The 17,784-nt window shown below is 36.7% G+C and overlaps 1 protein-coding gene across 4 annotated transcripts in view; it reads right to left on the minus strand.

Annotated features, from left to right (window-relative positions):
• PRKD1 (protein kinase D1) overlaps window positions 1-17,784 on the minus strand; it is a 455,022-nt gene that overhangs the window by 358,032 nt on the left and 79,206 nt on the right. Inside the window, exon 2 of one of the 4 annotated variants that reach the window (XM_059914030.1) lies at window positions 11,603-11,677. The exons of the other annotated variants lie outside the window; for them this stretch is intronic. Within the exon in view, the coding sequence (XP_059770013.1) occupies window positions 11,603-11,605 (3 nt within the window). The 5' untranslated portion in view covers window positions 11,606-11,677. The remainder of the gene's footprint in view (window positions 1-11,602; window positions 11,678-17,784) is intronic. 4 annotated transcript variants of the gene reach the window in all.

Genomic DNA, 17,784 nt, shown 5'->3' on the forward strand with positions numbered 1-17,784 from the left:
TATTCTTCCAGAAGCACCACAGAAGTACTTTAAGATTGTTTATAAGTTCTGTTAAGAATTTTATTTGAATTAAATTTAGTATATAAATTAATTTTGGGGGAATTTATATTTTTACCATACTGAATCTTACCAAAAAACCCAGTAGAAAATAAATGCCCATTTATTTAATCTTTTGCTTTGTAATATTTTCTAGTTTGCTCTTGTTTTCATAAAAATTCTGTGGTTTCTTTGTTGCTGCTGTTGTTAATAGCTAACATTTTCTTAGGGCACTGACATGATAATCCCATTAACTCCAAGTAGATTTTTGTCTTTTCCAATATCTATACCACTTACTTTCTCTTTCTTGTTCTCTTACTGTGTCCTTCTTTCTCTTCCTCTCCTTCCTTCTCTCCCTCCCTCTCCTCCTTCTTTCCCTCATTTTTGGTTTGTTTCATAGTATTAGTTTGAATTCCAGAAAAAAAAAAAAACGTAAATAAATGGAAGTAGTGATGCCAGGCCACCTCACTCCTAAATTTAACTTTAATAGAAATACTCCATTAAGTATAAGACCAGCAGTTAGTTAGAAATAGAAATTCTTGATAATATTGATAATTTATCTTTCCAGTTTAGTAAAATTTTTTTCAACATTGTTCTTCTTTGACTTAATAATACAAAGGTAGTAGTTTTTCTTCCACTAATCTATCCTTTCCTTCACTAATCATTTTGAAGTATATTTTAAATTTGTTGAACATTTTACTTAGGACTTTTGAATTGACATCCATAAGTGAATATATTAATTATTTTTTCCTAATTTCTTTAGATGGTTGTGTTCTCTTTCTACCTTTTTAAGCATATGTATAATCTATTTTAATTCTTATTGGTTAATAATAGAAATATTTAAGGATCGTTTCGAGTTTGACTTTGTACCTATGAGTTTTCATACATAGTATATTCATTTAAATTAAATTCTGAATCAGCGTTTCTCAAAATTTTAAGTCATATCTCTTCAACAAATATGAAAATCTTACACTTACAAATTTTATTTGAATTCCACAGCAAATTAAATAAAACCCCTCCCTCTATTGTGAATTCCTGTCTTAAATACTTCGTAATTTAAGCACTAGAGTAATTTTTCGTTTTCAAGTTGCTACATTTAAACTTGGAAACATTATGTTTTATATTTATAGCAATGTAGTCAGAATATATGGACTGTATTATGTATTTTATGGCTTACTATAATGTTAGGTTTTGCGAATGTTCCATGGATTCTGAAAAGAGGGTGTTCTCAATTGTAGGACAAAATGACACATCTGCTATTTCTTAAATCAAATTTTCTAATCATATTATTCACATCTGTACCCTTATTCATGCTTTGCTTTAATTTGTCAAAGATTCATAGAGTAATGTGGTCTCCTACTTCTACTGCATTTTTAATCAATGAATCCTTATATTCCTAGAACATTTTGCTTTACATATTTTTATGTCTTCTGCACTTAAAAGTCCATAACTAACGTCCTCATTGTGGGCTGTGTATTTTTCAATATTTGTTTGTTGTTTTTTTGTTTTGCCTTGAATTCTACTCAAACTACAAAAACTACTTTTTAAAAGTTTGTACTATTTGATATATTTCTCCACATTTAAAAAAAAACAAGCTCTCAGTTTCTATAATAGGGAGTTATCTATTATTTCTATTACTTGAAACCATCTTGGCCCAGAGGCCAAAATACGTGAATTATATATTTATGGAGGTAGCTGTAGGAAAAAGCATGTAATTGTATCTATATTAATTTTTTATTCCATATGAAAATCTTTCTCCTTATTGGGAGGGTGTAAACCCTTATAAATTTTTAGACATGAATTATTTGCATATCTCCTTGGTCAGCTTGAATTTTACAACCTTCTTCCTTTTGGGTACCGCATTCATGTACTGCTGCTCCTTGTCTGCATAATCTATTATTTTTTGACCCAGATGATTTATTAAAATATTATCTTTATATTACATAGCTTCTTTTTCAATATTCATTTTTGATACTAGTTTTGTAATGAAATTTTGATTATTTTAGACTTTTAGCTCTATTTTTGCCTTGTTTCATTACTTGTCACTTTATATAAATTCTTACAAGTTCCCTATTCTTGAGCTGTTAAATTTGCTTCATTTCTCAGTTGAATTATGTACATTTGGGGTAATATTTTTTCCTTAAAATACGTGAAATTTCCAGATTTCTTGTTTATTTCAGAATGTTTCTCTGCTGCCTTAACTAGGTGACATTCTTGAGCTTTAACCTCTCTTTGAATCAGAGGGCATACATTTCAGAATGTTAAAAGGGCCTCCTCACTTTGGGGGGCACCGACTGTTTCATGACCTCTAGACATGCCCCAGTGAAAAGCCTAGGTTGCCTTTCTTCTAATTGCCCCATTGGGAGGTCTAGATTCAATTACCATCCAACTGAGGTTTCAACAGCCTTTAACACAGTTACTCCTCCTAACCTCCTGAAGAATCTTCTTGGTGACCTTAATGAGAGCAGTTTTCAGTAAAGTGGTAGAAGTAGAACCAGGCTTGTAAGGTGATAAAGAGAGAATAAATATTGAGGAAAGAGTCAACCAATATAGATATTCTTTCAAGAAGGCTGGTTGGAGAAGGGAACGAGAGAGGAGCAGTAGTAGCTAGAGAGGAGACTGGTTGTGGAAAGCTATTTTCAGAATGAAGGAGACTTATACATGCCTGAAGGAAGACAGAAAGGAGCTCTTGGAGCAGAATAGGTTGAAAATGCCCAAGAATGGGGACTATTGTGTGAGGCAATATCCCAGAGAGGACCAAAGAGGTTAGGGTCAGTATACAATTACCAAATATATGCTTTGAGATGCCGAGGATATGATTTTTCACAAAAGTCTGTCTTTTTGTAAGTCTCTAGAGTAAACTGGCAAACCCCATCCCTCAGAATTTCTAAATTTGAAACAGGGTTTACTTTTTTTAGTCAGACTTTCTCAAAGGAATAAAAAAAAAAAAATGCCTAAAATTTTGTGATGAGAATAAATAATGCCAAGTTAGTTTTGTTCACCTGCTGATTTCTGGTGTATTTTGATGACTTTATTCTCATCTCTGATTTTTAACCATGAGCATGACAGCCTTGAATCCAGAAATGATCCTGATATATTCTCTTCCATTTAGCTTGGTAATTAAAGAGAATTACCATTATATTGACAGAAACTAAGAGACATTGTTTTTATTCTGTACATTTTTCTGTTAAAAAAATGTTCATTGATCAACGGTGCAATTGGTAATCTGTAGAACACTTTTCTTTTAATGTGTCCTCTTTATCTCAGACCCTGTTACTAAAGGATTTTTGGGTCTCTGTATTTTAGTTGATTTAAAATCATTTTCCTTAACTGTTGGTGTATGTGCATGTGTTTATGTAGACAGACACAACTCTTCTCCTATGATGAAAGTAATGGTGTAAAGAAAAAACATTTATTGGATGTGTATTGGCATAACACCTGTTGTTTATACACATCAACACTGAAAATGGAAATGCATAGACTGATGAGCCAGATATTAATCAAGTTAGAATTAGCACCAGGTCTTACATGCATTACTCCCCAAATGTTGGAGTAAATGGCTTATTCTGTACTGCCACATTTTCAAATTTGCATATGCTAATATTTGGATCATTATGCATGCTTTAATAATGGATTAGAAAGCTAAGTGAAAAGAAACTACTATTTCAACAATTCTTTTAAATAAATATTAATATTCTAGAGCATTTGGAAAAAAGATGGAATTGAAGCCATATGATCTTAGAGGGAATCATTCTTAATTACTTTCAGAAATATGGATAGCAATGGGTTTTCAATTTAAATAGACATAAAGTTGTTAGAAGCAAATTTTCTGACTAAGTCAGGTGGACTTTTCCATATGTACTTAAGAGGCTATCTGGCACCAAGCAATAAGCAAGGCAGTCTTTCTGGAAACTGGTTTGTATTGCTGATGCTAAGTTAAATAATGTGACTTAATGAATTGATTTAATATATTTACTTTAATCAAGGATTAACAGATAAAGAGATTCATTTAAAAGTATACATAATTAAGTTTATATTGCTCAAATGGACACAATCAATGACTTAAATTTTTCTAATTACTTGACTAGGACATAGGGAAATAAAAAATAATCTAGCTATGATATTCTGTCAGTAAATTCAAGAACAAAAATTAAATCCCCCATTTAGTCTTTAGGTTTTAGCCCCTAAATATCCCCAAAGATCCTTTGCAAGCTAAATGAGATAGGCATAGACTATAATGGAAATAAATTAAAATAATCACAAGCTTATTATAAAAAATTTAGACTAGAAATCATAGGCTTTACTCCATCAGAAAAATAAACAAAGGCAAAGACAATGAACAAAACAAAAGCATGAATCGGGTGCAGTTTTCCGACAACTAGAGCAGATTAAACAAAGCATGTTTATTTTTATAAGCATTTTCACAGCTCAAACAACCTAAATTTAAAAGGATCATAGGACCTTCTTACAAAGTAAAAATGCAGACTCTAAATGATGACTAACTTGTGGAAACCTAAATAAGGAAACTGAGACTGAATATGTTATGGGACCAATAAATTAAGGCTCAAGGAGAGGAAACTGGCCTGAAATTTCTGCTGCTGAATTTAAAAAATACATATATAGATAGATAGAAAAATTTTCCTCTTCTTTTGCTAGTTTATAAGACTGAATTTTAATAAAAAGATGAAAGACAAATTTATGCAAGGCTAGCATCACTATATATCTGGAACTCAACAGACAAAAGTGACAGTGACTGTTTAACGCCCCCCACCTGCTGTCAAACTCTAATTTTCTAATTTCCTGGTAAATGAGTGAATTGTGGCCATCTATCAGTAGATTTCATGGATAGTTCTGTCCATGTGAAAAGCACTGAATTCTGAAGGGGCAGAGTTGCTGGCAGGTGACACATCAGACTCTAACATCCACACATGTTATATACTAAGAGAAAGAACAAAGTTACTCTGATGTGTTCAGTGACCATGTGAAACTGGATCCTCACAATGCCAATAAAGACCTGGCGCTTTCTTTTCTTTATTAATTTTTTGTTGACTAATTAGATTTGTTGGTTTGTTCATGACAGCTGTGGAGTATGCTCCACAGAGGCCAGGCAAACATCCCTGCCTGTGTTATCTGAGTAGCCGGGAGACAGGAGAGTGGGTCTAAGTCCTAACTCTCAGGTCTGTGTGACTTTCATCAAATCAGTGTATCTAACTGAGATCCACGTTCTTTATTTGTATATGAAACCCATCATCTAGATTACTTCTAAGGTGGTGTTTCCCAATCTAAAGTTTTCTAAATTGATAAAGGCATTTCAACTGACACAAACGCAGGGTAAGAGCATGGGCTTTAGAAAGCTAAGAGGATATTTGGAGCACCTTCAAGGTTCATGTAGGCAGAAAGATTTGTATTCTGCAACTTGCTGAATTTTTCAGATATTTACAGCAGCAAGTCAAATAAATTTTAAAAATGACAACTCAGCAAAGAGTTGTTTCCACAAAAATGCCTCTCTTCTAGAAAGACCTGAATTCTTATCTTCTACGTAAAATGTGAAACAAGTAGAAAACCAATCCCATACCATTATAAAATATCACTGTAAGAACTTGGCAGGGAGGGGGATAAGTCTCTGGGCACACATGTAAAGTGGGTAACATTTGTCTTTCAAGCACCAGTCTTTCTGTTGCTTCAACTTTTCCTATCTGCAGTGGTAGGCCTTTCTCCCAGGGATGCGATGAAGTTCAGGGATGAATTGAGAGACTGTGTGTGGGGTGTAGAGGAATAGAGTAGCTAGTGTTCATAAGTGAGGGAAAGTCCATATTGTGGAGTCCATGTACGGCCTCCATCCCTGCCCCCTTGGCAGTTTGTTCATGGGCTCATTCAACAATCATTAAGAGTGGCTGGGATTAAAAACTGACTGATATTCATGGGTCAGGTCATCTTACTCACTGATTTATGAAAAGCTTTATTTATCAACTTGTGAAGAGCTCATCCCCATTCCTCCCCATTACTCCTTGTTATCATTCTTCCAACGTTGTTCTTTCCAGGTCCCTGACCAACTGATGTAATAAACTTGTTAGCTATTCTTATGAATCAGCATAGATCTGCATCTCAGGCCATCTCTCCTTCCCTGCCAACTAGACAACTAGACGTTCTATTCTTTTGGAGGATTTTCCTTAGCCACTGTCTTTCAGGCCCACCTCTGAGTGGAACTGTAATGTAGTGCCTATCAACTTTCAGGCATGTGTTAGCATACAGTGCTGAGCCAGGGATGCAAGTTGAGAAAGAAGTGACAAAGCGGTAGAAGCAGATACCATGGGATTCTGAGCTACCCACTCATTCATTTTTGTAGAGCCTTCTGGATCTGCTAAAGCTTTATCTCATTCAGACCATTTTCATTTAACGTTGGAATACTGCTTTACATATACAAGTTTATGACCCTGTGGACCATAACATGGGCACTTCAGACTGCACAGTCACTCAATGTGCCATGGTCAGTTCTTCAGTCTCTACTAAAGCAAGCCAGGAGCTTATTTTCAAATGGAAAATGGTTAATGGCAGAAGAGGACATGAACTTACTCCCAAATCCTAGCGCTTTCCTATCAGGGTTCACCAGATACTCCACAGATCCTCTTCATCTGCCACAAACTCTTTGAATACAAACTGGTCTCCTGGGTCCTAAGGCCTAGGTGGCGAGGCAGTTTACACCACACCAGTTTCTGCTGCAGAACATTTTTATGCTCTTAGTACCACTCAAAACTGCCTTATGGATTACTCAGTAATTAAACTGGAGCAACATGCCCAAATGTAACATATGTGGTCCCTGCTATCCAAAGAGATCCATCAAATTGTGCCTCTTTCTTTGTGGTGGGCAGTACAATGTACCTCTCATTTTAGAAGGGGTCTCACCACACACTCCAGACAACACAGAGGCCTAGAAACTTCACTTATACGAAGAAACCAGCACTTTTATGGGGTTTACCTCCCATCCTTTGGCATGTATGTGTTTTAGTAAAGCATCTAGGGTGCTTGCTACTTCCTATTCACCAGATCAAATGGGCCTAAAAGGCCTGATAAGGCGGCATATTTAATTGGCACCACAACTTTGCAACCCTTAGAGTCAGGCCGTGGGCTTGATGCTCAGCCATATCTGCTCTGCAGCAATAGGGGATAAGACATTCCTTTAACCATAAAGGCTTTGTGATTTTCCTTTATGCAATGACTCTGGCATTCAAGCCTTTCAATTTGTCCTCTTCTCTTTACACACTAGAGAATAGTCAGAAATAACCAGCTCAAGCCACAATTTTGTAATCACCATTGTCCCCAAAGTGATGAAGTGTCACAGTCACCTGATCTTAAAATATTTTGCCCTCGACCTACTCTCTATTCTATGCCATGATAGGTGATAATTTGAGTAATAGTGATGCCACTACATGCCACAATGACTTGTCATATTTTCCTATGGCAGGGAGGTTAGCTGCATCCTTCACGAATGTGTTAGCAACTCAATTACAGAATCCCATTTGAAAGGTTAATTTCCTGCAGTCACTCCTGATGCCAAATCATTTTTTTTAGGATCCTAGAAGGAAAAAAATGTCAAACTCAAAATAAGAGATTAAAGAGAAATTAATGGAGGGATTATTTAAAATTTGTGGGCAAGGTTAAAGGAAACCAACAAGAGATGGCAATGTTCCCTAGGGTTAGCAATAGCAGGAAGCTGATAACACTCATAGATAGATACATAGATACATAGATATATAGATAGATATCTGTATAACTACATATATATATTTTAGAATAATTGACTTATCTTTGGAAAGTCTATGAATAAAATGCATGCTTACTTTGAATGTGGAGAGATGAGATCATATTTCAAAGTCTGTAATAGATAGAACCACTTATTTGCATTTTAGTGATACACCATAGAATGGCCATAATTTTAACATTAATAAAAATGCAATAATGTAAATGTCAACATTAGCCTGAGATTTAAGCAACATGAGTACATATTAGTATTATTCAAAATATGTGGTCTTTTTGTACGTGGTCCCTGTAAGATCTACCTTTACATTTTATTGAGTTCACACCTTTAGAACTATTTGTGGGGAAAGTGTGTATGCTAGACAGTCATTTAGTGGATTAAACGGTGGCTCTCAAAGAGATATGTCCACATCCCAGAACCCATGAATGTAATCTTTTTTGGAAAAGGGATTTTTGCAGATGTAATTAAACTAATAATCTCAAGATAAGATTATCTGAGTGGGCCCTAAATCCAATGAGAAGTGTCTTTATAAGAGAGGCACAGGGGAGAGACACAAAAAAGAGGAGAAGACCGGTGATTATGGAGGCCAAGAAGTATCTGGAGCCACCAGAAGCTGTAAGAGGAGAGGAAGGATTCTCCCCTAGACCCTTTGAAAGGAGCACAGCCCTGCAAACAGCTTGATTTCAGATTTCTGGCCTCCAGAACTGTGAGAGAATACATTTCTGCTGTTTTAAGCCACCAAGTTTGTGTGATTTGTTATGGCAGCCCTAGGAAACATAAATACGGTCATCCATAAACATTTTACTTCAGCACATTTTTCTGATGGAAATGATGCTAGGCAGTCTAGGGCACAAAAAATGACTATGGCGTAATTCCTTCACTTTCTAAAAGGGCAAACAGACACATTCAATTAACTCAGGGTAATAATGTTGAGTTAGCAGTATGAGGGGAGCACAGAGGCAGAAGTTATGAATTTTGGCAAGACTATTCAAGTAATGTCAAGTGGTATGATGAGGTTGAAGTACAAGGATGCATGATGGAGAGAGACAAAAGATGAGACTGTAAAAGAACAGAGTTATAGACTTTTAATGACCTTGATTATTATTATCTTAAAGAGTTTAGGATTTTGTCCTGAAGGTTTGGGATTGTTAACTTTAAGCGCCAACTCCAAGAGATAGATGGTTGCCTCCAGGAGTCTGGTGTTTAGATGGATTATGAAGCAAATTTGCCTTCCTTATTCATTCACCAAAAATTTATTGAGATCATATTATATGCCAGTGGTATGCTAAGGATTTGGAATTCAGTGGTTGGCAGGGTAGACACAAACCTGTCCTTATTGAGCATAGAAACTAAAGGAGAGAAAACAAAAAAAAAAAACCTTGATTGATTAGCCATGGACATGTGGGAAGACGACACACAGTACATTCATTAACTGTGCTTTAGGAAATAGGGAGCTATTGAGGGTCTGCAACCTGAGTAGTGACCTGAATATAACTGTATTTTGTGGGGATCACTCAGTTGTTGAGAAGGATGAATTGGGCTGGGAAGAGACCACAGACAAAGGGAGCTATAAAACACTATTAACAATCTTGGAAGAAATTACAATGATCATAATTAGGGAAGAAACAATGGAAATGGTGGAGGGCAGTCAGATTAAAATTATATTCCACAAGCAAAATTGACAGTCTTGTAATTAATTGGATACAAAGAGTGAAGATGTTGTGGAAGCCTCTGATCATCTTTAGCTTAGACTATTACTAATCTATGTCAACTTTGATTGTAGAATGCACCATTATTTGCTCTCTCACTAAGAAAGGGAAAAATTCTATTAAACTATAACATAATGTTTTCCTATCTCTTAGAATTTTTATTTTGAACCAACTGAAAAAGTTACTTTAGATTTATTTAGACAGACATTTTAAAGATCATAGTTTACTCTTCTGAAAAGGAAAACATAAGCAAAATAGATTGCTTAAAGCATTCCTAAAACTTCTTTCACATTCAGAATCTAACTCTTACAAGTTATTTTTTTACTCAGAATTGTCAAAATCCATTTTTTTTCATACAGTATTGTCCTCTGTGCCAACAAGAGTCCTCCGCTATTGTTTCTGAGATTTTCTTTGAAGTTGTAAGCTTTGAAGCTGGCACTTTGTTGATCTTACAAGAGCATGTCAAAGCAAGGCTTTTAGACAATGTCTAGGATTTATATGCCTTCAAGTGATCCTTAAAATTTTTCTTGACTAAAAGGTCAGGGAATTGCCATTGTCCAGCTCTATCAAGAGGAATAATTAAGATGTTCACGCAGGCACCAGCAATGAAAATTATATTACAACTGTGTCCTGGGCCAACAACAGTTAGAAGTTATTAATTATGAGATGCATCCTGATTACAGAGATGTTAAAATGAGTGGTGGTGTGCTTTAGAATTGACGAAATATGGGAATGTTGACATTAAATAAGATAGGCAGCAGAGGGATACTAAACATTCAAATTAAATTGTCGTTATCTCACTAGAAACACAAATGTCATGCATAACTCCCAGAATATTATAGAGGAATGAGTGATAGTGGACATTTTGAACATATGCATCCTTAAACTATGTGATATAATGCTTTAGTAAGATTCCCAGGTAAATTTGTGCAATAAAGTGTGTATACATTTCTTTTTTTAATTTTTATTTATTTATTGATTGATTTATTCATTCATTTATGGCTGTGTTGGGTCTTCGTTTCTGTGCGAGGGCTTTCTCTAGTTGCGGCAAGTGGGGGCCACTCTTCATCGCGGTGCGCGGGCCTCTCACTGTCGCGGCCTCTCTTGTTGCGGAGCACAGGCTCCAGACGCGCAGGCTCAGTAGTTGTGGCTCACGGGCCTAGTTGCTCCGCGGCATGTGGGATCCTCCCAGACCAGGGCTCGAACCCGTGTCCCCTGCATTGGCAGGCAGATTCTCAACCACTGCGCCACCAGGGAAGCCCAAAGTGTGTATACATTTGATTGAAATGTGGATGGAGGCTCTCTGTATCTCCCTCCTTAGGCACTTTTGTAGGAATTGTGATGTGTACTTTCTCTGACAGATCACACTTGGGCCAGACAGCAGAATGCACAGAAGCTCCCCGGCTGCTTCTCTAAAGTATTAGGTCTAAAGAAAAAAGTAAATTTCAAAGATGCATTCACCTGGCTACCCTTGACACCTAGAGAGTTTTTGTTTCTTAAAACCATTAAGCTTATCAGTATCTATACTAAAAATTACTTTTTGAAAAGGGTTTGTTTAGGCTGGTCTCTATTACTTGTCATTTGAAGAATTGCAAGTGACAGTTTAACCACAGTTAGAGGAAACCAGGCAGTAAAGTGGAAATTCAAGCTGTTCTCGCTATTACTTTTTAGTTTGATTAGATAAGTTTTCCAATTATTAGTTTCATTTTGAACTCATATATTTCAACTGTAGTTTGTTTTTCCTGTTAACTTTATAGCAGTGAATGAGAAAGTAGTCAACTTCAAGTTGACACCTTGAAAACATAGTAAAACAGATTGTCTTTGAGAAAAAAAAAAAAAACAATAATAAACTTATATGATTAGTGGGAGGGGATGTGATGTGCACATTTTATGCAAAACTAAGTTCAAAAACCACCACCACTGCAACCTCTTTCCTTGTGTGAATGCGGCAAAATATTTAGCCTCCTTGAGCTTTATTGGCAAAATGGTTATGCCAGTGTTTTCTTTGTAATGATTAAATATGATAAATAATATAAGACTCCTTGCACACAGCAGCACTCAGTACGTGGTAAGTGGTAGCTACCATTATTACTGTTCTTACCATGGTTCAGCATTACAAAGCTTCAGCAAGTAGAGGAAGTCCTTCGTTTACCCATGGAAGCTTCACCTTTGGGATCTGGAAAGGCAGCAGCAAGTCGGTTTAGACAAGGTCTGTGTGCTTTGTTATTAGAGCGAGCCATATGAAACAGACATCTTTGTGTGTTGAACTTCATATGGTCACCTAATATTATGTGATTTGTTCAATGTGTCAGCTTGTTACATGCCACTTTGATTTTTCCCTTACCACTCTAAAATTGTCAATAAAAAAATCTATCATTGCTGGGATAAGAAGTCAATTTGGATATTAATGATCTTTTTAGTGTTTTGTCTTCCCAGTGGTGGTTTATTTCTTGACTATTAAATAATTGAGTAGCTGCGATAGCAAGTTATAAAAATTAAAGACAAATCAAAGAAAAGCACAAGAAATAACAATTGATAAACAAGATGTGTAACCCATTTTCATCTTTCCATCACTAGATCAGGCCTTGTGTATATTTATGGTGTGACAGAGAAACAGTGGGAAGGTGGTCCCCATGTCTGAAATCCTGCCCTTTCCTGTGTGTTGAATGTCTCAGTTTATTAAGATGGCTCAGAAGCTGAGCCTATCTGGAGGGATAGAGGTGCTACATAAGACAGGTGCTGCCCCAAGACAAATGTGACACTTGACAATTACCTCATACATTATATTGCACATTCTCCCACCTTATTCTCTGATATTTTCACCTGAAAGTCAGAGGTGAACATACACAATGTGTATGTTATGGTCTGTTTATCATTCTTGGCAACTGTTAGGTTCCCAATCCTGCTTACTAAAATTACACTGATATTTTTCAGAGTTATATATGTCACTCACTGATAAAAACTAATTTGACTTTGGGTACCAGAAGACTTGTCCTTCCAACAAAAACTCCTTTCCTTGAGAAGAGTTTTGTGTACTTTGAGGGGGACAAGGAGTAGAGTTCAAGTGACTGAAAAGTGTGCTGTACATAGAGAATTTCACCTCCATTGGATGCCAGAAGTTCAGGAAATGAGAACAAATTAATGGCTGCAGCTTGACTTCAAGTTTTTGCAACAAAGTTGTACTTCAGATGTCTTAACAACAGTTTAGATGGGAGGCTTTACACTGATGAACTCTCCCCTCTCAGGAATCAGTCATTAATAAACAGTCACTTTTAATTACATGTTTGTCCAGGCTAGAACACAACTGAAAACACCTGATTCTTATTAGCAAAAGATTTGATGGTAAGAAATGACCTTGTATGTAGTTTTAGAGACAGAGATATAAAAGTGTGTGTGTGTGTGTGTGTGTGTGTGTGTGTGTGTGTGTTTGTGTGTGGGTGTAAGTATGTTGGGGAATGATTGACTATGCAAAAAATTTTTTAGAGTGTGTTTCACAGAAGGGTGGAAAAGCCAATGGGATAAATAGAAATGTGAATACGTTTGTAAAACTGAAGTTCAGAATACAATTAAATAGACATTTTTTAATGACAAACGTACTTATTTTTTTGAATAACGTGGTTACTTCTTGAAATAAAAGTTACCTTTTTTCTCTGTCAATAAAACCAGTTTATCTTGTTCTACAGCAGCCAAAGGCTCACAAAGAAATATTTCTCCAGAATGTTTTGTTCTGGAAAACAGGGTCATTTAAACACTTAAACACCTACGGAAGACCTAAAATATTTGTAGCCTATACATAGATGAAAGGACTTTCAACCTTTTGATATTTACTACCATTTCAGCTGTGAAGAGAAAAATACTTGCCTAACTATTTTTAAAAAGCAATATGGGTGTTACTTAAGTACTGGTTTAGAATGAACTTGGATATTTCCCTTGTATTCTGTGACCGCCACTCCCCCAACCCTACTGCTGACTGTGTACAGACAAATAACCCAGCATTTCTCAAAAGGTGTTCAGAGTTGACAATACCTTTATACCAGACTGTGAAAAAAGGAATAGGTGGCTAAATGAATTTGGGTACATTGTGCATAACATTCCCTTTCTCAGGATTTCATGTGATTAATTGCTTCAAGAAGCAGTGCAATAAAGAAACTTTAGTTTGTTTAATATAATGTCTCCCAAATGTCTTTGACCATGAAAATTTTTCTTTAAGAAAGACATAGTCTGTCTTCACACCACTTTCTTTCCTCATTACGATGTTTGCTACTCTGATGGGGCAAAAAATAGAAGGAAAATGCTAATAGCTGCTTAATACATTGCCTGGGCAAGTGGCTATAACTTCAGTTCTAGCTTATTCTCATCATCTTGATGTAAAACAGGTGGTGGCTCCAGTAGGCACCCCCTCTGTGAGGGACTCACACCCAGCAGCCTCTGGCCTTGGTGGCCCATGAGACTCAGCTATATCTTTGTGCTGACTGGTAGAAGGCAACATCATATTGTCTTCCTCTGAAGCATGCGCTTCTCTGTGCTATGTTGTGACAGTCCCCTTGCAAGGCTAAAGCCCCAATCTCATCTACATGCTGTGGCCAACTCTTGAGCTTCAGTCTTCCATGGGAACTGGTAACTTGGAGAAGGTGAAGTCCTAGCCCATTTCCCCTTGTTCTGCTGAGAGCCAGCTCTCAGTATGCCTTTGGAAAGGTAGCTGGCCCGATAGCCAGCTTTCTCTGAATTTAGACTGTGGCCTTTTAGTGCCTTTGTTTCTCTGCTGTGGACCCCAGGCCAATTCCAGCACTAATCCCCTAACAACTTCTTGCTCATGAACAACAGAAATAACCACTGAACAGCTTGAACATCCCACAGAACTGTTTAATCGAGGAACCCCCATTTGTACCCTAAAAACACATTTTAGGAAATACTATATTAATCTGTTTAGGTATGGTAGAATAGAATGTAATAGTTAATGCACCTCAGATCAAAAATTCAGGAGTCCAGGAAATAAAACTGTACTGTCTTAGCTCTGTTCTACTGGGCTGTGTTTGGAAATCCTAGCATGTGTCTCATTAATCCTGTCCAGGGATGTTATGTCCCAAGTGACGTGGCAACAAGGCAGAGGAGCGGGACACACAAGTTACTGATAAGACACTCACTGATCCAGTCAAGCAAGCCCTAAGGTCCAGGAAACCCCTTCAGCTTCCATGCTACTCTTGTAACCTGGGAATCCGTATGTGAGACTGCCTGGGGTCCTGTCTGTCTTCAGATACACTCTGAGAAAGCTATTCAAAGTAACCTCCTTTTCTCCTCCCAGCTCTCTGATCCTACGAAACTTTTTCTAGTCTCTGGGCATTTTTTTTCTCTCATGTTTCTGTCTTAGCTATTTAATCTGTGCCCTAAAACCTCTCACATTCCTTCTCTGAAGCTATGAAGAGTATCTTTATCTGTCTCAATGGGGGCAACGGGAGGGAGGAAACACTAGGACAGGAAATATAAATCAATATCAGAAAAATATCATCTTGATACATTTTTCTAGAAATTCTCTGCTTTTATGCAAAGAAATTTTACTTTTCATCCGGATATTACCCTCTACTTCTATCTCCAGAGTATAGGATTTGTGTCTTTGTCCGCAATAGGGTTCTGAGGACGGTAACTCCCACTCCAATAGCACTGGCTGGCTGTGTGGCGATCTTTCCCGAAGTGTGGAGCTGGGGAGCCTCATTACAGGACAGATGTCTCACTTCCTTTGTTTGTGGGTCACTACGTGTTCCCTCAGGAAGGTCTCAGTCCTGCCCTCCAGGAAGCTAAGCCAGTGGTGCAGATGGAAAGTTCTTTGTTTGAGATAAAACTCCAGCAGGCCTCACATAATTGGTGGGGGAGTGAAGCAGGGAATTGGAGAAGAACAATGGGTAGTTCTCCATCTTGACCTCACCCATTACCTTGTCTTCCTCATAGATCAGACATCTGGTACAAGAAAGCAAACTGATTCGGCTGAGCCTGGCTCTTGTGGGGCCAATGGAGCTCCACACTCTGGTCCTGTTCTGGTTTCTTCAGACCCTACAACTACGGTATCAGCGGATCAGAAATTGCAGCAACTAGGGTCTGTTCACCAACCAACTCACCCATGGCTGCAGCCCTGCAGTCTTTTGAAGAGGGCTGTTGACCATAAAAAAAAATCCATCTTCTCCATAGTCAAAACAAAAAGAGGCGTGTTTACACTTCCCTAAATCTTAGAAACATTATCCCATCAGGATGAGCAGTGTTCTCAGTAGGAATTCTCCCCTTGGTCTTAGTTTCTCCATTTGGGTCCCAGGCCACCTCATGGGAAGCAAATTTAGTGTTTGCCTATTTGGAGAAACCCATGGGTTCCTTTGCCCTGGATCAGCTTTGGAAGGTCTGTGGCTGCTCCACCAGGCTTTCCATAAAGCCAGCTAAATGCCACCTAGGACTTTAAACTGAGTAAGAGTCCATCTAAGTATTAGAACCTGAGCTGGTACCACTGGAATCATCTACCTCTCATTTTTTAAAAAAACTTAGAGTTGAAAATAAGACTTTAAAAATCACCTTTAATCCTTCCCTTTTTAGGTATTTTTCTTGGGAATCTGAGAATTTAATTTTGCCAGTAAATTGATAAGGCTGCACTTCCTTTTCTTCTTTTTTGTGCCTGCCATCCTGCATGTGCCCAGAGTTACAGGGCATTTTGTAGCACTCTCTGTAGCCAGTCTCATCACAATCCACTGGTATTTCTGAAATAAGCAATGACTGATGAGGCCTAACAAGGTGGCGGTTAAGGCTGTAAGCTCTACAGTCAAATTGTTTGAATTTAAATCCCAGCTCTACCAATTATTAGAAGTGTGACCTTGCATAAGATAATTAACCTCCTTAAATTGTTGTTGTTGTTTTAAGCTTTACTTTCTTCATCTAAAGTAGCTGTACCCACCACATAGGGTAAAAATACGGGAAATAAGACATTGAAAATGTAAGTGACTAATGATACATTTATAATAACAAAAAATCAAATACCTAAGAATAAATCTAACGATACCCAAGACCTCCAGATATACTCCAGCACTATTGAGAGAAATGAAAGAAGATCCAAATAAATGAAATGATAAACAATGTTCATGAATTGTATTGAAAATTAGTCTGTAGATTAAATGCAATTCCAATCCGGGTGACAGAAGCACATTTTTTTGTGTGTGGAAGTCGGCTAGATAATCCTAAAATTCACATGGAAATGTAAAGGACTAAGGATAGCAAGGCCATTTTTAAGAAAAAAAAATAGAGACTTTGTGGAATTGTCACAAGGATAGATTAATAGACTAGTAGAATAGAATAGCGAATCCAGAAATAGACCCATGCACATAATGACAAAGGAAGCCCTAAAAGGCAGTGGGAATAGAGTAGTATAGTCAATAAACTGTGTTGGACCAATTAGATATTCATTTAAGAAAAAGATATAATCTCTATTTCAAACCACACACAAAAATCAAGGGATTGCAAATTAAATATTAAAGGTAAAGTAAAAAAATAAATTCTAGAAGATAATAAAGGAACATATCTTAATAATAGGAAAAAATTGTAAATAGGACACAAAAAGTACTGATCATAAAGACAATGATTATCAAACTATGCTAAACTAAAAGTAAGCACTTCTCTTCTACAAAAGACACCATTAAGCGAGGGATAAGGCAGGTCACAAGGAAAAAAATATTTGCAACACCTTTAAATGGTAAAGAGCTTGTAACCAGAATATATAAGGAACTTCTATAAATCAATAAGTGAATGACAAACAATACAATAGAAAAATAAATATTTAAGAAGGTCCTTAAACCTTACTCTTCAGGAAAATACAGATTAAGACCTCAGTAAGATAAACCCTACTTGGTCATTGTGTATAATCCTTTCTATATATTGCTGGATTTTATTTAATAATACTATGGTAAGAATATTTATGTCTATATTCATGAGGGATACTGGTTTATAGTTTTCTTTTTTTGCAATGTCTTTCTCTGGTTTTGATATGATAATACTTTTTGTTAAATAAATTGTAAATTGTAAATTGTTCCCTCCTTTTCTCAGTTCTTTAAGAGTTTGGCAGAATTCTCCAGTGAAACCATATGGGTCTGGAGATTTCTTTTCTGGTAGTTTTAAAATTATTAATTCAATTTCCTTAACAGTTATAGGTCTATTCAAATTATCTATTTCATATTAGGTAAGTTGTGGTAGTTTGTGTTTTTCATTGAAGTGATCCGTGTCAGTTAAGTTGTCAAATTTGTGTGTGTACAGTTGTTC

The sequence above is a fragment of the Balaenoptera ricei genome, chromosome 2 (assembly GCF_028023285.1).
Source record: "Balaenoptera ricei isolate mBalRic1 chromosome 2, mBalRic1.hap2, whole genome shotgun sequence".
Classification (NCBI taxonomy): Eukaryota; Metazoa; Chordata; class Mammalia; order Artiodactyla; family Balaenopteridae; genus Balaenoptera; species Balaenoptera ricei.